The 22,477-nt window shown below is 41.3% G+C and overlaps 3 protein-coding genes across 5 annotated transcripts; 2 read left to right on the top strand and 1 right to left on the bottom strand.

Annotated features, from left to right (window-relative positions):
- Window positions 1-68: 68 nt before the first annotated feature.
- rgp1 (GP1 homolog, RAB6A GEF complex partner 1) lies at window positions 69-3,584 on the top strand. Of its 2 annotated transcripts, XM_047594467.1 has the most exons (10): window positions 69-164; window positions 378-482; window positions 676-791; window positions 1,358-1,491; window positions 1,681-1,764; window positions 1,919-2,068; window positions 2,319-2,465; window positions 2,835-2,962; window positions 3,052-3,229; window positions 3,329-3,584. In XM_047594467.1, exons 3-10 carry the CDS (start codon window positions 676-678, stop codon window positions 3,550-3,552), a joined length of 1,161 nt encoding a protein of 386 aa, XP_047450423.1. In that variant the 5' UTR covers window positions 69-164; window positions 378-482; the 3' UTR covers window positions 3,553-3,584. The 2 variants fall into 2 exon arrangements, with proteins under 2 accessions (XP_047450423.1, XP_047450413.1); XM_047594457.1 differs by lacking the exon at window positions 69-164 and having other exon boundaries at window positions 286-482.
- Window positions 3,585-4,166: 582 nt separating this feature from the next.
- msmp1 (microseminoprotein, prostate associated 1) lies at window positions 4,167-5,677 on the bottom strand. The gene is made up of 3 exons (XM_047594479.1): window positions 5,557-5,677; window positions 5,369-5,477; window positions 4,167-4,820 (listed from the first exon to the last, which is right to left on the bottom strand). Exons 1-3 carry the CDS (start codon window positions 5,657-5,659, stop codon window positions 4,646-4,648), a joined length of 387 nt encoding a protein of 128 aa, XP_047450435.1. The 5' UTR covers window positions 5,660-5,677; the 3' UTR covers window positions 4,167-4,645.
- A 3,688-nt stretch (window positions 5,678-9,365) lies between these two features.
- pik3c3 (phosphatidylinositol 3-kinase, catalytic subunit type 3) lies at window positions 9,366-21,226 on the top strand. Of its 2 annotated transcripts, XM_047571850.1 has the most exons (26): window positions 9,366-9,754; window positions 10,793-10,981; window positions 11,136-11,279; window positions 11,763-11,892; window positions 12,072-12,098; window positions 13,022-13,108; window positions 13,272-13,367; window positions 13,493-13,564; window positions 13,659-13,763; window positions 14,031-14,123; window positions 14,257-14,442; window positions 14,679-14,806; window positions 15,290-15,371; window positions 15,472-15,539; window positions 15,631-15,736; window positions 15,940-16,056; window positions 16,297-16,428; window positions 17,621-17,749; window positions 18,269-18,338; window positions 18,472-18,536; window positions 18,612-18,696; window positions 18,784-18,858; window positions 18,949-19,117; window positions 19,658-19,748; window positions 19,942-20,067; window positions 20,853-21,226. In XM_047571850.1, exons 1-26 carry the CDS (start codon window positions 9,690-9,692, stop codon window positions 20,865-20,867), a joined length of 2,652 nt encoding a protein of 883 aa, XP_047427806.1. In that variant the 5' UTR covers window positions 9,366-9,689; the 3' UTR covers window positions 20,868-21,226. The 2 variants fall into 2 exon arrangements, with proteins under 2 accessions (XP_047427806.1, XP_047427815.1); XM_047571859.1 differs by lacking the exon at window positions 12,072-12,098.
- Window positions 21,227-22,477: the final 1,251 nt, after the last annotated feature.

Here is a 22,477-nt window from a genome sequence, read left to right as displayed (position 1 = left end):
TCAAGGCTATTTGTTATTTTTTGCCTTTCCTCCTCCCTATATATTACCATAGTAACAGCCCACATCCTACTAACCTGTGGGACGTCTTCTGAAGGGTCGACCAAAAACGTTCCCGAAACACTTCGTTCTTATTTTATTCTTTAAAAACGTAAAAGTGAAATACAGTAGGTATATTTAGTAGAACATCTGCTTGAAATAAGTAACTGTCACGTAGATCTATGTGCAATATACTGATAAATATTTTTTCTTCAACGATTCGTTTCCCCATGGTTAGTTTATGGTCGTGCAACAGCGGAAATGGAATGCCTTCATATACATTTCTTGTTTACTGTAGCTGGAATGCTAAGTACCTAAAAAAGCGATGCTTTGTTTTTCAGCAAAGACTGTAATTATCTGCATGGGTTTATTCGAGAAGTGAATTTACGATTGTCTCGGAAAAATACAGTGCAACTGTCTCGTCGCAGATTCGCTTGAGACCCAAGGTATGTGTGTAAATTGCCCTTAAAACAACAGGACCAAACAAGTTGACTTCTTTAGTTTTGCTAGAGGTGCGTTTATTCAGAAACTTAATGTACTGGATTAACAATATAATCTATTTCTAATGTGTCGTGTTCTCCGTAATAGTGGCTAACTTTTAACTTGGTAACGTGGCGTTGTTTGTTTTTAACATTACAGATGATCGAGGTGGTGGCCTCCATGGCCCGAGGCCCGGTGTTTCTGGCCGGGGAGCTTATGGAGTGTCTTATAACGTTCACCAACCCGATGTCTCATCTTTCCACTTCAGCGAGCAGGTAGGATTTTTACCCTTGTGTACTCCTCACTTGTCACAGATCTGCACATATAAGATTTCAGTGTCTGTCTCTGAATTTGCTGTGTAATATAATTAAATACTGAAAAAGAAGTCGTGTCTGCCCAGCTGAGATGCCACCACACTGCACAGTAGTAAAGCTAATCCTTTCGATTTTTGAAGAGGAAATGCATGATCGTATTTCCTTGCCATATTTGAATGATCTGGTATTAAAAAGGGAGATCACTGTTTTTTATTCTGCTGTCTGTTGCTAACGTGCTTGTGTTTTGATGAATATATTGTATTGACATAAGATTTATTGACACATTACCGTGTCCAAAAGAGACATTCCAGTATTTTTTAACCTTTTCTGATACGAAAATAATTTATTAATCTTGGTTTGGCAGTTAAGTCATCTGATGTAATGTGAATGAGAAAATGCAGGACACTTAAATGAAACATTTAATCAATCACCCTGTAAGAACACGTGTGTATTCTGATTTAATCAATCAATCATGATGCCTTCTCCCCTACATTATACTGTAATACTGTTTTCTGACTGTGTCCCAGTGAGATGCTGGCTTGGGCCAGCGCTCAGATCCACTGTCAGTTTCATGCCAGTGAGAGCAGAGTCGCCCTGCCGGCCCAGGGCAACAAACAGGATGTCCAGGCTGAAAGCGACACAGTGCTGATTCCAAGCAGAGGTGAGTAGGACTAAAAGTAAGGAGGAAAATATTACATCTGATGTAATCTGTAATGATAATTTGTCATCTTTTGAATTAACCAAAAATATTTTGCTGCAAATCCTATGACAAAGATCTAAAAGTATCTGGATATTATACCTCTATTGCGCCGTGTGTAATTTGCTTCAAATCTCCTCTCTTCCTCTACAGGAGAACGTGGACAGTGTGTGCTGGACACACCCCCTAAGATATTATTCTGTGACCTGCGCCTCGATCCTGGAGAGAGTAAAACCTGTACGTGTTAAAATATTTTGGATTCTAAAAATCCAGATTTTTTTTTTTTTTAACAAACTGTGTCCCTAAAACTGACAAACAAATACATTGGAGGAATAAATTAAAGTCTTTTCAGATTCAGCCGGTCTGACATTCTCTAGTCACTCTCCCACAGATTCATACAGTGAGGTCGTGCCCAGCGATGGGCCTCCCAGTTTCCGTGGTCAGGCCGTGAAGTACGTCTACAAACTGACCATCGGCTGCCAGAGGGTCAACTCTCCAATCAAACTCCTCAGAGTTCCCTTCAGAGTTCTGGTTCTGCAAGGTGAGATGAGTTCGCACAAGTTTTAAATTAAGTTTCTTGCATTTTGCTCTCATCCTGCTTTGCCATCACAAAAGTTGTGAAACGTTAACTCACATACGGTTTTACATAAAAACTGCCTACAATATGCCTACAAATGTGTTTACGTTTATTCTTTGTTCTCTGAAGTAAAACCAACTTAATGCCTTGGTGTAATCACGGTATTTGACTTCTGTCTCACATTTTAATGTCTGATTTCCCATCTAACCGGAAGGCATGCCAGAGCCCCCGTTTCCTCAGGATGAGGAGGTTTCTCCCTCCAACCCATTCCTGGAGGAAGAGGAAGCGAGCCGCAGGGATGCTCGGTCTTTAGAGAGAGCACTGGACATGCTGATGGTCACCACCTCGAGACGATGCCCTCGTGAGTTGCATTCACCATCTTTCTAGTCTTTGTCTCAGTTTAAACCCTCACATTATTTCACTCAAGTTTCATGCAAATCCTTATTCAGCTTTTGTATGTTTGGATTATTAATATTTTACTATATTAAAAATAAATGTTTTCCTATAACCGTATGCAAATTTGCGTAAGTATAGCAATGGTAGCATAGTTGTTTAGTAATTAGCATCATCATACAAAAACTTATGATTGATAGCTACATAAGGAAAATTAAGTATTTTTAGACATATACAGTAGTTCTTTATTTTACTTTTTACATATTTTTATGTTGTATTTTATGTATGCATGTATTTTTTTTATTTCTATATCCATGCTTGTGCACTTTTTGTACAGACATGTTTAATATCACCAATATGCGTGGAAAAGTGGCAAAGTTCTGCATCTTCAAGATCGTGTACAGACTCGGCGAGGACATCATTGGCACATTCAACTTCTCAGAGGGAGACATTCCTTGTTTGCAGGTGTGTTTTTGGCTTTCAGTTTTTTTGTTAACACCTCTAATTTCAAATCAGCATGTGATTCATGTATGGCCACGTATTCTTTTTTCCAGTATTCAGTGAGCCTTCAGAGCGAGGAGGAGATCCAGGAACAGTACCAACGGCGACCCGGACAGGCCATCAGTGTGACCGGACATGGGCGACACATGGAGTCCTGCCTCCACACCGCGTCCAGCCACTTCTCTCTCCCCATTCCCCTGAACGTCACGCCGGGGTTCAGCACAGACATAGGTCAGACGCCAGTGTCTCAGTCAAATGCCACTTTCAAATGATGATGTCTTTCTTCTTAACGTCTTTTTTTAAAAACTTTTTTCACATTTTTCTATCTAGTGACCCTGAGATGGCGCCTGCACTTTGAATTCGTCACTGCCCGGGAGCCTGTGGAACCGCCCACTGTCCTGCAGAACCAATCAGAGGTCACTGTTTGGGCGGGGGCGGAGCATGTTGAAGTGGACACCTTCAGTTGGAATTTGCCAATCAAAGTGCTGCCTACAAATCCAGCTTTGGCGTCCTACGTGTCCCAGTTCACAGGGACCAACAGCATTAATATCTGAGTGTGTGTGTGTGTGTGTGTGTGTGTGTGTATGACGTTGTTTAACATGAGCTAATCGGGGATTAATTTTGTGATTCAGAGCGTCAGCCTCTGTGTGTGTGTGTGTGTGTGTGCGTGTGTGTGTGTGTGTGTGTGTGTGTGTGTGTGTGTGTGTGTGTGTGTGTGTGTGTGTGCATGAGAGATGGACCGTTTTTTTTTCTTCTTTTCCAGATGAGAAATGTGTTTGCCTGAGAAATGTTAGCTCTGAGGTTTTTATTCCAGGAACAAAGGAGCTATTCCAGTGTATAAGCAGAGCCAGACTGGATACTATTTGTAAAGTATTGGACCTACTGTACGTTTTACCTTTTTTCATATTCATCGTTTCAGTTCATTCTGCCGATGAACTTTAAACATCTTCCCTTTTTTGGAAGATTTCATCTTTGCGGTTGTCGTGCATTTCTGTATTTATTTCATTTATTCCTTTTATGCACACTATTTCATTCTCCTTTTAGGAATTCAGCCGTTTTCTTACGCAAGATATTTTTTCCGAACGACTGCTTTTCTTTCGGTTTGCTCTTGCGTGTAACAACTACGAGAGAAAATTAAAAGAGTGGCTTAAAATTCGCTGAGTCGGCGTCATTTGTGAACGAGAGGTTTATTTGCAGCATAAATGAGTTACAGCAGAGAACAGGTCAAAATCAGAAAACAGAATTATATATTAATGTATGAATATATTTACAATTCATTACTGGATTAACTGAACTGAAAACATAAAGTAGAGATATAGTACTGATGATGTCTAGCCTGTAAAACTGACTGCAACAAAGTTGTTAAGCTTCTGCTTCGTTAAGTATGTAGCTCAGATCAGCCATTAATACAGGGACAGCTTATTATGATATTAAACATAAATGAAAAAGAAGTAACATGACTTAATGTTGTTACATTTGTAAATATTCTGGATAATTCTGCAGTGTTACTTGAATGTACCCTCACGAGCATCTTTCACATTTCCTACACTGATGCACAACTTGAAAGTTACTATCTCGTAATATCTACTGGTGTTCTACTGCAGCAAGTATCCGCTTCACAGGCAAACAGATGGTGCGAGTGGCGCTCTAGCCCTCGAGCTGCTGCTGCTGCAGCTGAAGCGATCCATGGCTCGGGTCCTTGTTTTCGTCACCCGGGGAGCAGGGCAGCCGGGGGTCAGCCGCCTGGACCAGAAACACTTTGCAGGTCACCTGCTCCACCCGCACCTCGCACCACGCAGGGAAGTCAACCGGCCGATGCACCCTGGGCAGTCATGGAGGTAATGTTTTGGAACAAAAAAAAAAAATAAAAAAATTCCGTGCATTTTCCACCTTATTCTTTGTAATGTGTACTATAAACCTGTGCTGGCACAGCAGTGTCGCAGCATTCTAACTGAAATTATCTCAGGAAGTTTCAAGGTCTGGCACTAACTTTCCTAAAAATTAAAAAAAAATTTCAAGGAAGGAGTTTTATTAAAAGTAAACAAGTCCTCTTAACTCCCATTCCTTTGCAAATTCAGGCACTGGTTACAGTAAATAATAAACAACTTACAATCAACTTATAAACGGTGAAGTGAAAAAGGACTAGAAATTCAAAATAGTTCAGAAACTTAGCCTCCACTACTTCCAATGTCAACTCCTATTTGCATTAATAATAAAACTTGTCTGCATACTGACTACATTTTCCCACTCTTGCCAACTATAATGGAGAATTTCCTGTGAAGAGAAATGATGTTACATCCTTCTACTCCATTCAGTCTCTAGTGACTGAGCATCTGGACACCAAACCACACCGGCTGTTTGTTTACTCACGTCTCGCAGCAACCGACGCCGACGGGGTGCAGACAGGTGCACTGCATGCAAGCGTTGTCCATCCAGGTTTCCCCCAGCGAGTAGTGCCTCCCCTCAAACTCGCACAGAGCTGGATCAGAATGAAAAACCGAACTCAGAGATGCGCGTCAAACTGAAGTGTAATAAGATTTGAAAGCGTGGCATCTCACCTCTGGAGTCGAAGTGGCACTCCATGGGGGCAGCGAAGCCCCCGCTGGTCCAGAGAAGAAACCCTGCAGCTGCAAGCACCCAGTTCACCAGCTCCATCTTCATCTGGTCTTCTCGGCTTGTGGTTCCTCTTCTGGCTTTTGTTCACTCCTTTATACATCCTGAGGGTTTACGACCACGGCGTGGAGGTGTGGTCAGCGCCGTCATGTGGCCTACAGCCCTGGCTGTGGTAGGTGTCGGCGGTGCCATCCGTTGGGAATGAGGAGGTGGCTGTGTTGTGTGGAAGAGGGGGGTAAACAGAAGGGAATCTTGCATTTTGGCACGGTTCTGCCACTCTGGAGATCGGCTCGATGCGCTTCAGCGGGCATGAACCTCTAACCTGACAGAAACAATGACACATCCATGTGGTGACTAAGAGAGGGAAGAGTTGGAGAGAGGTGAGATGGAGGGCAGGGAGAGAGAAAGGTTACGTCCAAGGAGAGTAGGAGGAGGAGAGAAATGATTCATCACCAACATCTTTTGGTTTAGTATAGGCCAGGTCACTGTGGAGCAACTGAAGACGTGACTAATGCACATCTAAAACACATGTCTAAAAATGGATCTATATATACCTATATCTATCTATATCTATATCTATATTTATCTATATCTATCTATCTATGGATCTATGGATCTCTCTCTCTCTCTCTTTCTCTCTCTCTCTCTCTATATATATATATAAACTCTGTATCTAGATATATAGACAGACAGACAGATAAACAGTTAACATTCAGCATAGAAATATAAATCAAATCAAGACCACACTTTGCCTTCCAGACAGCATCAATTCTTCTAGCTGCACAGTTTTTGAAGGAACTCGGCTGGTAGGTTGTTCCACACATCTTAGAGAACTGACCACACATCTTCTGTGGATGAAAGCTTCCTCAAATCCTTCTGTCTCTTCATGTAATCCCAGACATACTCCATGATGTTCACATCAGGGCTCTGCGGGGGCCATGCCATCACTTCCGGGACTTCTTGTTCTTCATAACACTGAAGATAGTTCTTAATGACCTTGGCTGTATGTTTTGGGTGTTTGTCCTGCTGCAGAATACATTTGGGGCCAATCCTATGCCTCCCTGTTGGTACTGATGATGGATAAGTATCTGCCTGTATTTCTCAGCATTGAGGACACCATTAATCATAACCACATCGCCAACTCCAATTGTAGAAATGTAGCCCCAAACTTTCAAGGAACTTCCACCATGCTTCACTGTTGTCTGTGGACATTACTGTAGCTCTCTCCAGTCCTACGGTGAACAAACAGACCTCTGCTACAGCCAAATATTTCAGATTTTGACTTATCAGCCCAAAACACCTCCTGCCATTTTTCTGTGCCCTAGTTGCTGTGTTTTCTGTGCATGGTTGAGTCTCTTGGTCTTGGTTCCATGTCAGAGGGATGGATTTTTGGCTGCAGCTCTTCCATGAAGACCACTTCTGGGCAGATCTCTCCAGACAGTAGATGGGTGAACCTGGGTCCCACTGGTTTCTGCCAGTTCTGAGCTAATAGCTCTGCTGGACATCTTTGGATTTCAAAGGGAGATAAGCTTAACACCAAATATTGATGTGACTTAGATTTTTCTTTTGTTCGCCCACTTTGCATACACAGATGCACAGATTTAGAGTGTTAGGTGTAAGAAGGGCATGAACTCGATAAATACACTTGGGAACAGATGCTTTCCCACACTGAACGAGGAGTCTTTTACAATCACATCTACTAACCACAACCCAACTAAAGATTTATGGGTGATTTTGGCAGCAACGAAACACTCCCTGAGTACAACAAACAAGTGGCTCAGGCTCAACCAACACATTCTGAGATCATTTTTATATATATTTCCTTTAATTTGGTCATAAATTGTACAATATTATAGAATATGTTATATATATTAATCATATGCCACATCATGTTCAGCCACTGGATCAAAACTGTATAAAAAAAAACAAAAAAACAAGTGCACCTTTTTGTCAAACTGCCAGATTTTAAAGGTCAAGAATTAATCTTTAATCTTTGTACTTTATATTGTAAGTTCACAAAAGTTGTACACTAAGAGTCTATATTCTTATGTTTATAACTGGGGCTAAAGTCCACAGTACATCCTCGAGATATATCAGAATTTGTCTTTAACTATCTGTATTTCTTTGTAATCTTTGTGCAAGTTCATCCACAAAACTCAAGGAAATATATCAAAACTGAAAACTGTCATCTTTCCTGACTCTGCAGTGAGGTATCGGTCCATGTGGCAAAAAAACATTAGCTCATCTTCTTCCACTTGTTTAATATCTGCACATAATCGGAAAAATCCTCTCAAGCTTCTTACGGAGACCCCGGGGCCTCATAACGTTGTGTTTTATGTGCGTTTTCTCTGGTACCCCCACAGTAGTTGGAAACTGTAGATGGGTCTCTGTGATCAGCTAGGGTGCTTCTTCATTCACTTGATCTATATGAGTCACAGTTGCCTCTCTGAAGCTGCACAGTTCATACCTAGGTTGAATTATTTGTTAATAAAACAAACTGTTAAATATAAGTCCTGATGGAACAGATCCTTTGGTCATTTTAGATTATTCTGATTCTCCATTTTTTATTTCTTTCCATACAGTTTCAAAGGATGGGAGGTCTTTTAATGATACGTGTTCTCCCAGAAGTTCAACTGGTGCTGACCTGTTCAGGGCCTGCGGGTCCCATACATACACAGACGCAGACTTCACACCCTGATCTGACAACCGTGTTGTCGTCAGTGTTGATGAAAAGGGAGGTTCTTGTCAAAACAAAAGATGAGGATTTTCCTGTCACACGCCTATTGCCTCTTCACGGACATGCACTTAATTGGCGACAAGTGTGTTTTAATTAGAGAGGACTCTCTGTTTGAAGGTTCAGATGGTCGTCACCATGGCGTCAACATCCTTGGTTCTGTTTGTACGACTGACAGATGGAAAATACATTGTGTATTAGTGTGAATATTCTTTTATTGTTAAGTGAATTCCAGCGCAGAAGTAATCGTAGTCGTACATGTTACATCATATGTTTGTTTCCCATTATTGATTGTATTGGTAGCCTTTTATATGTAACTTAACTTTTAATTCGCAGTAATGGCCAAAAAATACACAAAAGGTAAGAACAACTTGAAAATGAAATACTGTAGCTAGTCAACCAATTCACTTGAGATTTCCCTAAATCAGTTAAACATATGTGGTTGCACAATTATTTACATAATCAAATAAGCAATTGCTTTGATACATCTACTAATTGTGTAAAAACGGTATAGTACCAGCACTATTTTTTTACGTCTTTTTCATTGTCCATAATTAAGAAAAAGTAACACAGAAGAAGTTTGTTCACAGTTTTTCTTAGTGTTAGTTATTTAGTGAGAAGTATTGTTTACAGTACTACAAAATGTAATGAGTACATAATGTAATATTACATTTTAGAATAAATTCATAAAGCCTATCTTAAATAGAGAAAAAGCATGAAATAAATCATGTTTACAAGCTCTGTAAACATATGAAGAAAAATATATTCGTTAATTATTAAAAAGGATGGTACAAAACCTGGTATTATATTGTGTTGTTTTGTAATCGTTATAGCAACGATCTGAACATTATCTCGTCTGAAGCGTTTTAGGGTTTAATATACTTGGCCCTTTAATAAACGTTCTAAGCCCCGCCCCTTTCCACACTTCCTGCTTTTCCGGTTCAGACTCGATCAATCCACCCACGAAATAACGGTCTGCCGTACTCTCATTGCGGCCTCACTACATTACGAATCTTCTACTCATGCCTGACTGTAGATTTCAGTTGCTGCTGTGTTGTTGTGTAGCTATCAAAAACATCAAATCATGCCCAGTGAGACAGCCGTTAAAAGAATGCCTTTGCATTGACTACACGCGCTTAAATTACCCTTTTAAACTTGTGTACAGTCTTGACAACGTGTCTAACCGCGCGGTCGTAGTGTTAGTTGGGCTCCGTGGAGCGTTTTTGTGCTGATCCGAGGCCTTGTCGCAAACCCAACCGCTCGCAAAGTCTCGCATAACCGTCAGGGATTTCATGTTGAAGTCGTCAGGTTTTTGGTTAGAATTTAGTGTTTCCCCGTCGGAAGATGGACACTGACAAATTCAACTATGTTTACAGCTGTGACTTGGACATCAACGTCCAACTTAAGATGTAAGTTTTGCACTTAATACGCCGCTTTTGTTCAGGCGGTGTTAACTAATCTGTCTTGTGACTTGACAGGATGCTCGCCGTGTTTGTTTCATTTACGGTTTTTTCCCCTCATTTTATTCTAAATCGTAAACGGTTTACAGTTTATGAAACACGCCGCATATCTATTAAACTGATTGTTTCGTGCTTAAAAAAGCAAATAGTTGTGTGTGTGTGTGAACACTTTAAGCTTCCCTTTTAGCCAGTTATAATCGGCGTATAATAAACAAACCGATTAGTCGATTAACAGAGTTCCTGGAGTATAATCTACAGATTACTTCATAATTAAAAGAAGTTTAGGTCGCATTCATAGTCTGACCTACCGGCCGAGGAACTCCTCACATTTGTTTAGTATTTTTCTCATAAATAAATTGTCTACATTTATTAGTTAGGTGTGAAAACTGCAGTACATTTCTGCTAGACTGAAAGTAAGCGACTGAAGCTCGTGAGTTTAGCTGGCTGCTTACTTTCAGTATCGTGACTGAGCTAGCGTGTGTCTGCTGAGCACCTTTAGCATCATACCACCACGATGTGAACTAATATTGAATTATAATAGGCCAATTATTAAGCCTTTGTCGTCATCTGACTGCCATATTGTACTCTCGTGGCATATGGGTCAAAGTCACTACCGGTATCCATTTACTTAGACCAGTTCTTCATGCTGTCCCCATCTAAACAATACAATACAATACAATACTAAAGTTAAATAGAAGACTTGGTGAGGACAATGTGCAAAACAATAACTTTCCACTTAGTGGAAATAGTGGTGCATACTTTTATTTTATACGTTCTTTAAGCTATTACTCCATGTCCTTTATCCTGACAGCGTACTTTAAACCACTTTAAAACAAGCACAGTTGATAAATGGACAAAAAAAAAGTTTAGACTGTCCAAATATTTACGCTTACTGTTGTTAGTGAACCAGTTTGAGCGCTCTTCTTGAGCAAACAAATGGCGTCTCCCCTGTCTTACCGCCACGACTCCTCTTCTCTCCTCTTCCAGAGGAAGCTTGGAAGGAAAGCGGGAGCAGAAGAGCTACAGAGCGCTGCTCGAAGACCCGATGCTGCGCTTCTCCGGCCTCTACCAGGAGAACTGCTCGGACCTCTATGTCACCTGTCAGGTGTTTGCTGAAGGAAAACCTCTTGCTCTCCCCGTTCGCACCTCGTACAAACCGTTCAGCACACGTTGGAAGTAAGAACCACGACGTTGGCTTTTTAGAGCTAAAACTATACCTTATAAAAACACGGTTTCATATAACTTTAGAAAGGTGACATTTACCAGCTTTGAATGTATATCTCCTCTTTAGTTTAGCTCTCGTTGTGCTCTCTGTTTTTGTCCTGTGCAGCTGGAATGAGTGGCTGCGGCTACCGGTCAAGTACCCAGACCTTCCCCAAAGTGCCCAAGTTGCCCTCACAGTGTGGGACATATATGGGCCCGGGCGAGCCGTCCCTGTTGGGGGAACAACTGTTACTTTATTTGGCAAATATGGGTGAGTGTACTTTTGTTTTGTTTTTTTACCAATTATGTGTTAGTGCATAGGTCCTTAACAGGGGGTCTGTGAAGGTACTGCAAGGGGGGTCGCAAAATCTTTGGTTGATTAGACATTTTTTTAATTTTTTTTTTATTTCCCCCCACAAATTTAAATTTCTTTAAACACACATTAACATGAATTCAACATATTTTAGTAAAGGGATAAGGGATGGCTTAATATTAAATTGCAAAATGATAATAATTATGTATATTTACGAACAGCACTAGGCCGAATTTAATATAGGACACGTAGAGAAGGTAGGGGGTCCCTACTTAATCTCTCTCAGTTTGGGGTCATTGCCTTGAAAAACGTTCACGACCCCTGAGCATTATTTAAAAGATGAGTATTGACAATTTAACTTCACTGCTGTTTGAGCTTTAAAGTGCACAAATACATCCTTGATGTGAACGTTTGAAACACCTCTCTCTGTTCCTGCTCTAGCATGTTTCGGCAAGGGATGCACGACCTGAAGGTTTGGCCCGGGGTGGAGGGGGACGGAGGGGAGCCCACCACCACGCCAGGACGCACCAGCAGCAGCCTGGCAGAGGACCAGATGGGGAGACTCGCTAAGGTACATAACCGTATGCGTGTGCAAACGTGAAAAGTGAGGATAGGAGTTTGTGTGCGAGGAAATGGATAAAAAAAAGAGGGTAAAAAATTAAACTGGATGAAAGGTGAACGAGAAACATTGTGCCTGCGTTTGGAAAAAAGAGACAAACCCTCCGATGTCTAAACCATCATCTGTTCCAGGGCCCTGACCTGGAGGTACTCAGTGATGTGAGTACAAGCAGAGGAGTTAGTGTTGGCAATGCAGAATATGTGTGTGTGTGTATGACAAGACCATGGCTAAAAAGTATTTGCAAATAAATTTCCACTTGCGTTAATTAATTATCACCACATCAGGACAATTCAGACTGTGGCAGGGGAGTCAAGTATTTAGTTTCTCCGTTAAAGGTCTGTTCACGTTGCATTGTTCTATGTGGGAAGCCCCATAAGTAGGTTACATCTGTGTAGCGCATTTACAAATACATTTTGACCAGGTTTTGATGTGACCACTTGTCTGTCCAGGTGTACGGCTGCGTTCTTGAAAGCATCACACACATTATTTTGTTTTGTTGTTTTTTTTTTTAGTTCCTGTCATACGTCAGTGTGTCTTTTAGTGTGCATGGATTTCATATCTACGTGGACACAAGAGAATTAAGTTTATTAACTTGTTGCAACTTTTGGAGGTACTTAAAGGATGCTGTCAGGGAGTCCATTTTATTTTCATATTTGTTTATGTTCTTATTTTCCTTCGTTATTTTTTTAATCTCTTTTATTCATCCTGAGTGTAGTTGACTTAATTGTATTTCAGATTCAGGCTGCTGCCAGTTCATGTTTTGTTTTTGTTTTTTTTTAAAAAGAGTGCTAATTCTAACCAGCTGAGTTGTGATCTTTGTGTTCATCAGCAAGCATTCGCTTACATCCCCAACACTCACTAACTGATGAGTGGATTGGCTGCTGAGTGTGTGACTGGACATGCTGGTTTGGCTGCTGGCACTGAGTTTGTGCATGATTAGTCGAGCTGTTTGCACACAAACCACTGTGCTGTGACCAGTTCTGCAACAAAACAAAACCTCAATTTCTGCATTTGTATATTTATAAACAGCTCACCTCCCTGCCCTCTTTCCTCTTCTCATATTTCCCCCGTCTCCATCCAGCTGACGAAGGCTCACCGACAGGGCCACATGGTGAAGGTGGACTGGCTGGACCGTCTCACCTTCAGAGAGATAGAGATGATCAACGAGGTGAGGTGGTTTAGCCGCGTTATGTTGTGTACGCTGTACATCGAGATCTGCTAGACTTGTGTGCACATCTCAGAGGAATGCAGTAACATACTGGGAAAGAACAATGCAGTATATGTGATGTTTCTAAGAGTCATTTTAAAAAGCCGTCTGTGTGTTTCTGCAGAGTGAGAAGCGCAGCTCTAACTTCATGTACCTCATGGTGGAGTTTCCTCGTGTCAAAACAAATGACAAGGAATACAGCATTGTCTATTACGAGAAGGTATTTTCTTATTCTTATAAAAAGTGCATACGATCACGTATTATCCTTACTGCAGGCATATGTCAGTATCTTACCAGTTGAGATGGTGTCGGCTGATTAGTAATTTGTACTTCGTCTCCGTTCAGGACGGAGATGACACGTCGCCCGTTCTTACCAGCTGTGACATCGTCAAAGTTCCCGACCCACAGATGGCGATGGTGAGACACACATTTATAGTGGCTTCGATGAAGCATAAAAGAATTCAGCAGATTTGGTATTTCATTCACGGTTTGTTCTTGCTTTTCCTAACAGGAAAACCTGGTGGAGAGCAAACATCACAAACTGGCTCGTAGCCTTCGCAGTGGGCCCTCGGATCATGACCTGAAGCCCAACGCTGCCACACGTGACCAGCTCAATGTACGCAGCTATGAGCTCTGAGTACTTTAAGTACAGGTGTCACAGACAAAAAAGAATAAAGAATAACACTGTACAGATTAAAGAAATTATAAAAGCCACATAGATGCAAATAATCCACAATTCACATTAATGTAAGACTACACAGAATTTTTTTTAAATGGGTCCACAGTAGGGACTACACTAGATCAGTGAAGAGAGTTGTGTGAACATGCAGAGCTCTATAAATCAGAACACGTTGACATATTTTGTGTTTGTATTCACCAACAGATCATCGTTAGCTACCCTCCAACCAAGCAGCTGACCTCTGAAGAGCAGGACCTGGTGTGGAAGTTCAGGTACTACCTCACCACACAGGAGAAGGTGAGTGTCTTAGTAGTTTCCTCTCTGCTTTATCCAGCTGTAAAAAAAAAAAACATAACTTTTCTCTCCAAGAGGAAACTACTGTATATCCCTGCTCACGCATTCAGTGCTACCTGCCTTCTTCTCTATCCAGGCCCTGACGAAGTTCCTGAAGTGCGTGAACTGGGATCTGCCGCAGGAGGCCAAGCAGGCTCTTGAGCTGCTGGGGAAGTGGCGGCCCATGGACGTGGAGGACTCCCTGGAGCTGCTGTCCTCCCATTTCACAAACCCCACAGTGAGACGCTACGCCGTGGCGCGCCTGCAGCAGGCTGATGATGAGGTAGGCAAAGGTGGACGGATACGTGAATCCTGGATTATCTTATCTTAAATGCATTCACTTTTATGTTGTCCTTCAATATTTATATTAAAGAAAAGTTTATCATTGTACAGGGGTCAGATGTGAGCCTGACCCCAACCAACAAAAAATAATCATATAGTTTAAATACTTCATTACATTTTTTTAAAGGCTATATCTTTGTTGTACCATCATCATAGTTGTTCCCATGTCTTCTCCAGGACCTTCTGATGTACCTTCTCCAGCTGGTCCAGGCGCTCAAGTATGAGAACTTCCGTGATATTCAGGGGGGCTTGGACCCCGGCAAGAGAGACACCCAGGGACTTACAGATGACTCCACAATGGACAGGTCAGCACTTCTAAGCTACTCTGGCGGGAAACTAACAACTACTAGCCACACTCGCAGGGTCAGGAGTTCTCGTCCTTTCTGATAGAAAAAAAAAAATAAATATGATAAAAAAATGTCTTTGAAGTGTGAAACGTGTTTCTTCACTTCTACGATCTAAATTTACCCCAAAATGTTCGCTGGCTGCGGGAGCGTTTGCTGACTTGCAGAATGTGATTATTTCTCTTTCAGAAACCGTAATGAACTCATTGGGTGTTATGATTTTACTGGCAGATCTGCAGCTGTGCTCAGAATCTCAGGCTGTCGGCTGGTTGCAGACGACCGCAGCTCTGCAACCAGTTCTGACCTGTGTGTAGAGTGAAGCGCGGATAAACAATGCAGACATTAAAATGAAACGTCTCTTTTGAGTTTTTGTCTTTAAAATTTCTTGCCGTTGGTTAATTCCTTTTGATCATTTTTTCCCCCTCTGTTTCATTCTTTTTGTAGTTCTCAGTCTGCTTCTGGTACATCTGGACCGCCCACTGTCTCACAGAAAGGCAAAGAAGGAGCCGACAGTGAGACTCTAGAGGTTAGAAAATATCAAAATTGTCTTTTATTTAAAAAAATAAAGACATATTAATCTAGGTCAGGTGTGTTAAGCACAACGTTGTGTCTGTGTGCCTTTGTAGCAAGACCTGTGTACGTTCCTCATCTCGCGCGCTTGCAAGAACTCTACGCTAGCCAACTACTTGTACTGGTGAGTACAGTTAGGACATAGTGTTTCTTTAATTAAAAATCCCAGTTTAAAGTTTATTATGACACACATGCATGTGTAAATTGTTCCACAGGTACGTGATTGTGGAGTGTGAGGATCAAGACACCCAGCAGAGAGATCCGAAAACCCATGAGATGTACCTGAACGTCATGAGGAGGTTCAGTCAGGCGTTACTCAAGGTCCGCGCTCGAAAGAACAATTAGATGAAAGAAATATAATAAATTATTGCAATGGTCTTGTCTTTTGAATCCCTCCTAACTTTAAATTAGCTTTTCTCCATGAAATCTGCTAAATGTCATAAATAAATTTGCCAAATTTGTCACTGCATGAGGAGAATGATACTAAATACCCCTTTGCGTTCACACTTTTCTCTTCCCTCCAGGGTGATAAGAGTGTGAGGGTGATGCGGTCACTCTTAGCCGCCCAGCAGACGTTTGTAGACAGACTGGTGCAGCTGATGAAAGCTGTCCAGCGGGAGAGTGGAAATCGCAAGAAGAAGGTAGATATGTGTTTGAACCTGCAAAATGTATTTATGATTCAGATCTAAGTGATTGTAGACACTGATAACTGGCAAGTATTCACCATAATTGTTTAATTTCTTCCATTTCACTCTGAATGCACTTGATGCAAAAAAACACCCTTTATAATATTTCAAGCTTCTGATCGTCGACTGTAGCAGCTGTTCCTGCCCAATTGTGTTAACATCAGTATATCCGTGTTTGTGTGTGTGTGTGTGCAGACAGAGCGGCTGCAGGCTCTGCTGGCTGACAATGAGAAGGTGAATCTCTCCGAAATTGAGCCGATTCCACTTCCTCTGGAGCCTCAGATCAGGATCAGAGGCATCGTCCCGGAGACAGCAACGCTCTTTAAGGTAGAGGAGATGTCACCATCATCTGCAAACAGGAGATTAGATATTTTTTATATATGTTTTTTCAGTTTTCCCCCACAAATTAAAATGTCTTTAAATACACATTAACATGAAAACCAATGTATTCTAGTAATAAATACAGAAGGCAGAAGAGTTTATCTTTCATTCAGCACTCATTCAACGATACAGGAGCTGTCTCAGCAGCGCACCATTTCACACCGAGCACCACACTAGATCTGTCAACCTAAACACAGTAGGCCCCGTCCCTATTGCTGCTGAGCCAATCACGCGGCGCCACATTACATGCCAACTCTGTCAGGTTCCGAGAGCCTAGTCAGTCCCGAGGTTAAAGGCATGCTGCAATATTAGCAGAGAAGCTAACAGTGCAGCTCGCTCCCATCAGCCAACTACTGAGGCCAAAATAGATCGCTTTGTCACTTGAACAAAAAATAGAAATTAAAAAAAGGAATATTTTAAACAGTGTATTATTTGAATAGCTTAATATTGAATACAGAACGATAATTATGTATGTATGTATGTATGTATGTATATTTGTAATTTTCATTAAGCTTAATATAGAACACATATAGTAGGTCTGCTGTAAAGCATGGAAAAAAAATGGGGATAAATTGACTTTTTTTTTCTGTAGTTTTGAATGAATTTAGCAGTAACATTATAGTAGCATTGTAGTGTCAAGTGTCATCTGCATAACTAAAGACTTTTTTTGTATACAGTTTTGTCATAGGAAGATTACATTTGAACAACAATCACATGAGTTTACTGCTTTCCTTTTCTCCTTTTCTGACTTACGAACACAAACACACTTCTTGTCCTGCATCATAGGTTGTTGAACCAGAGTTCAAACAAACTCTCACAAAAGAAAAAGCACAGATACTGTCAGTTAGCTGCTAAATAGGTCATCTACTGCTCAGACAACCACATATAACAGCATTGAAACATACCTGCGGACTTGCTGAGGTCTGGGTATTTGCTTGTGTGGTCCTTTACACTCTTCTTTTATTAGATTACTTTCAGTAATCTAATTTATTAGATTACTTGCAGCACAAGTAATCTAATCACTGACACGTTAGAAAAGACATTCAGTACTAGAATTTAAAGTTTCACCTTGGGTAGGATTCTAATATCGGTGCGGTGTGCGGTAAATACTGAATTTTCTTCTCTGTGTGTCTGTCAGAGTGCTCTGATGCCAGCCAAACTCATCTTCAAGGCGGAGGACGGAGCCATGTACCCTGTGATCTTCAAACACGGAGACGACCTGAGACAAGACCAGCTCATCCTGCAGATCATCTCACTCATGGACAAAGTAAAGACTGTTGATATGAGTGTACAGGGGTGTGGGACCACAGGCAAAGATAATGTTATATTTTTAAAATCGGGATAGAGCTTAAAGTCAGTGTGCGTCATCAGTAATAAACTCAGCAGTGAAAATCCTACACAGGGGATTGATAAGTAAATTGATAAGTCTGTTTTAGAAAACTTAGAAAACATATCTATAGCGCAACATAGCTCCCAATCAATATTTGCACATCTTGTCAGTGGTCCACTTTCATTTAGATGAACTTCATGAATCCTATTATATATAGTTATGATAGCTAATATATATAGCTAATAAAATTCCTTGACAGAGGTAGTAGATTACAATGCTGCTGACTTGAAATTTTCACTTACACAATATTTTCATCCCTCAGTCCCCCAGTTATTAATTAACTTAGATGAATAGTTCATGAGTTAATATTTTTGATCAAGCATCATCTTTGGAACACAGACTTGTTTACCGTGGCTAAAATTAAACCTTAATTTGAACCTATTTTTGGCTTTATAGCTGTTGAGGAAAGAGAATTTGGACCTGAAGTTGACGCCCTACAAGGTTCTAGCCACCAGCACTAAACATGGTAAGAAAACCTCTCCATACCAAATAAAGGAATAAAGGATTTTTTTGTTATGTCAGAAGACAAAAGCTTTAAGTTGCTGACGGGATGTATTTGAAAAACTGAATATTTACCAAATTGAATTTTGTTGTTCCAGGTTTTATGCAGTTTGTCCAGTCGGTTCCTGTTGCTGAAGTCCTGGCTACTGAAGGCAACATCCAGGTGAGTAGCGTCAACCACGAGACCTGATGTGAACTCAGTGAAACGCTGCTTACGTTTGACCTCGTGTTTTCACAGAGCTTCTTCAGGAAGCATGCACCCAGCGAAAAAGGACCGTACGGCATCAGCTTGGAGGTGATGGACACCTACGTGAAGAGCTGCGGTGCGACACTCGCTACAGATTATTCCTCCCAGCAGGTTAACTGATCTCAGAGGTCTAACCATTGTCTCCCTCCCTGTCTCCTTCCAGCTGGTTACTGTGTCATCACTTACATCCTGGGAGTTGGAGACAGACATCTGGACAACCTGCTTCTGACCAAGACTGGTGAGGCGGACGTACTCATGGTGACGTGATGAGTTTGGGACTCTCTCTAAGAGCGGTTCTTCAGATTATTTTTCTCCTCCTTTCATCCAGGGAAGCTCTTCCACATCGACTTCGGCTACATCCTGGGACGAGACCCCAAACCGCTGCCTCCACCCATGAAGCTGAGTAAAGAGATGGTGGAGGGGATGGGGGGCATGCAGAGTGAGCAGTACCAGGAGTTCAGGAAGCAGTGCTACACCGCATTCCTTCACCTAAGGAGGTAGATGCCAGTCACCAGTTATTTCTACAGGGGGCAATAGTTGTTTAGGAAAAACTATTTTCAGCTGCTTCTTCTTTCTGTTCCTCCTCTCTCCCCCCTTCTTCCTGTTTCTATCCTTCTTCATCACCTTTTTCTGCTCTTCCTACATTTCTCTTCTCCATCTTTCCCTTCTTGCTCTTCATGCCCTTCCTCTTCTGCTTTTCTTCCTTCTTTCTTATTTTTCCCCCCTCTGCCCTTTGACTTCCTCCCGATCCTCTCCTGTTCTTCCTTCTATTTGTCTTCTTCCTGCACCTTCTTCCAGCTCTTTCAATTTTTCCACGTCCTCTACCACCACCTTCTCCTTTTTCTTCTTCCTTCTCCTTTTTTTTTATTTTCCATTCCTCTGGCCAACAGTCGAGCAAACAGAGACAGGCCTCCTCTTCCTCCTCCTGCAGTTCTTTTTCTATATCTTCTATATCAGTAGCATCATGAACAAACACACATGTCCTGCTTATATTCAGTCTCTGAACTAAAGCGTGTTTCTCCCCTTCGTCCCCTCAGATACTCCAACCTGATCCTCAATCTGTTCTCACTCATGGTGGATGCCAATATTCCCGACATCGCTCTGGAGCCTGACAAGACTGTCAAGAAGGTGAGTTAGTTAGTAGGTTAGTCACTCACTTTAATCAAGTCTGTGTTGTTTAGTATTTGTTGATGTGTAAATCAAATGTTTTGTCAAGTTAAGGGTGGCTCATTAAGCCTATTATTAGAAAGGACGGAATTAGAATTTATTGAACGAGAAACTGATTCCTAACATAATAACAAGACGGTTTATTTGCCTCCAGGTGCAGGACAAGTTCAGGCTGGACCTGTCGGATGAGGAGGCGGTCCACTACATGCAGAGTCTGATTGATGAGAGCGTGGGTGCTCTGTTTGCTGCAGTGGTCGAGCAGATACACAAGTTTGCTCAGGTAAGAGTTGTCAGATATACAACACAGAACAGAGCTGGTCGAAGAGGAGGTGGAACACATCTGAATAATACTGTTGTGTTTATGGTCAAATAGGAAATATTGTTCAAACTTTGAAAAAAAATAAATCTTCCTTTCTTCCTCTTCCTCTAACCTCTCGTCTTTGTCTTCTAGTTTCTTAATCTTATTTTCTTGTCTTCTTCCTCCAGTTTTCTCCCTTCTGCCTTTTTCCTCGTCTTTCTTCCCTCTCCACTTCAAAATCTTTTACCTTTTTCTTTGTCCTTCTCTTCTTCCTCGTCCTCTGCTGCGTCTCTTTTTTTCTTAGTCATCTTCTCTCTCTCCAACTTCCTCCCTCTTTTTTTTATCTTCTCCTTTGTCATGCTCTTCCCCTTTTCCTCCTCATCTCCCTTGTAATCCTCATCTTGTTTTTCCTACCCCTTCGTTCTCGTCTATTTTTGTAGCTCAGTCCTTCATGTTCAGGACTCGTTATAGGGACATTTCACTCATCGACATAATATAGAAACTAAGCCACGACTCTAACAGGTCCAAAAATGAGTTTTGATCATTACCGCATTCTTTTCGATTCAACACCAGTCAGTGATCTAACACAGACATAATCTGATTTAAATGGTTTTGTATACAGAAAGTGTGTACAAGTGTCAGAGTGGTGACTCCAACTCCCTGTTAAACTAAAACATAAACATCAAATAGTCGTTGTTGTGATGTGATTTAAAAGAAAAAGCTTAAATATTCAGCTCTGATATGTTCCTATCTCTCCATCTATTCAGTATTGGCGCAGATGAACAGAGCAGAGACGGCTGAGACGAGGTTGAACTGGATGGAAATTCTGCAGCAGAAACACATGATGATAAGGCTCTGGCCCCACTGACGCCGTGTGTGTGTGTGTGTGTGTGTGTGTGTGTGTGTGTGTGTGTGTGAGTGTGTATCTGTGAGTGAGCTTGTGTGTGTGTGTGTGCACGCGAAGACGGAAGAAAGAAACCCAGTGACACTGTTAAAAAGGCCAAGAATGCACTGCCAACCTTTACTGCAAGACGGTGAAACAAAGACACAAACGCCTTTGTTCGCTCCTGTATATATCATGTATATTAATTATTGAATGAATGATTGAAATGTAAGGCCAAATAAAAGACTGTTGTTACAAGCGCTCAGTCAAATGTATTTCTAAAGGAGTGTATATTTTTCATCATTTTAGCCCAAAAAAGTGCTGCTATGCAGTGTTTACTGTACGCAGCATGTCTTTTAATTGAGCATTGCTGACCATCTGTGGACGGTCAAACTGTCGACGCTGGGGTTGAAACAAGTCGAACCCCCACAGGGCGGGTGAGTCAGCGAGCGGGTGACTAAGCATTTCCTGCCAGACACTGACAGACGAGGAACATGAAGCACAAGATATAGATTTATTTAAGGTACGGTCTGGTCTGACAAGTTGGACAAAGTCTTTTAAACGGTATCAGACAGTTTACACTGACCTGCCAGCAGAAGTCCACAACGTGTCCCACTCCTGTCAGTAAAGAACAGGAAACAGAAGCTATAATTCACAAGGGCTCTGCAAGGTTGGACAAGAGAAAATTGGGAAAATATTGCCTGGTTTGCTGGGATTTTTGCTGTGATATTTGGATGGTATCAGGTCAGAATATGGTGCAAATAACATGAATCTTCTATCAAGGGTTCAGTCAGCGGTGATAGGTATTGCTGAGCGTTGCCGTACGCCAGGAGGAATGAGGGATATGTCTCCACAGGCCACCACAAAGTCAGTCAGGCTGAACGATCACAGGTCGTTCTTACAGACCCTTTCACATCTGTCACACGCGTTCAGGGTGAACCTGCTCTCATGTGAAAAGCGTAGGGAGCCAGTAGCTAATTTGACCTGTACAGTGTTTCATCACCAGTGATGGTGATGTCCTCTTTCATACGACTGTTAAGCCGCAAAGCCACAGCAGAGAATTAAAAAAATAAATAATAAAGAGGAATAAAGCAGCATTATGCTGTTGAAATGATTTTTTTTTTTTACAAAGCCTTCCTTAAAATACAAAATACAAAGAAGTAAAAAAAACAAGGAAAATCTGTAATTTATTGACAAACTCTGTTCCACCTGTTAACATTTTAAGAAATGTTATAAAATTATAATAACTGTAGATTAGTGCATTTATTCTAACTTTAAAAATTAAATGTAAACAGCCACCACACATTTTATCAAACATATAAGATTAATTACCTCGATATATTATCATTATAAAACTAGAAAAAAAAAAAGTACCATGTTAGATTATGTTGGAAATTGCAGGATAAAAATTGCGTGAACTCATTACGAGAAACAAGGTCACCCCTGGTTTCAACGAGCTGCAACGTGCCGCCAAGATAAACTCTATTTTTCTCTTTCTGCAAACAGCAG

Source organism: Mugil cephalus, chromosome 1, assembly GCF_022458985.1.
Source record: "Mugil cephalus isolate CIBA_MC_2020 chromosome 1, CIBA_Mcephalus_1.1, whole genome shotgun sequence".
Lineage (NCBI taxonomy): Eukaryota > Metazoa > Chordata > Actinopteri > Mugiliformes > Mugilidae > Mugil > Mugil cephalus.
This window is presented reverse-complemented; position numbering and strand designations above follow the sequence as displayed.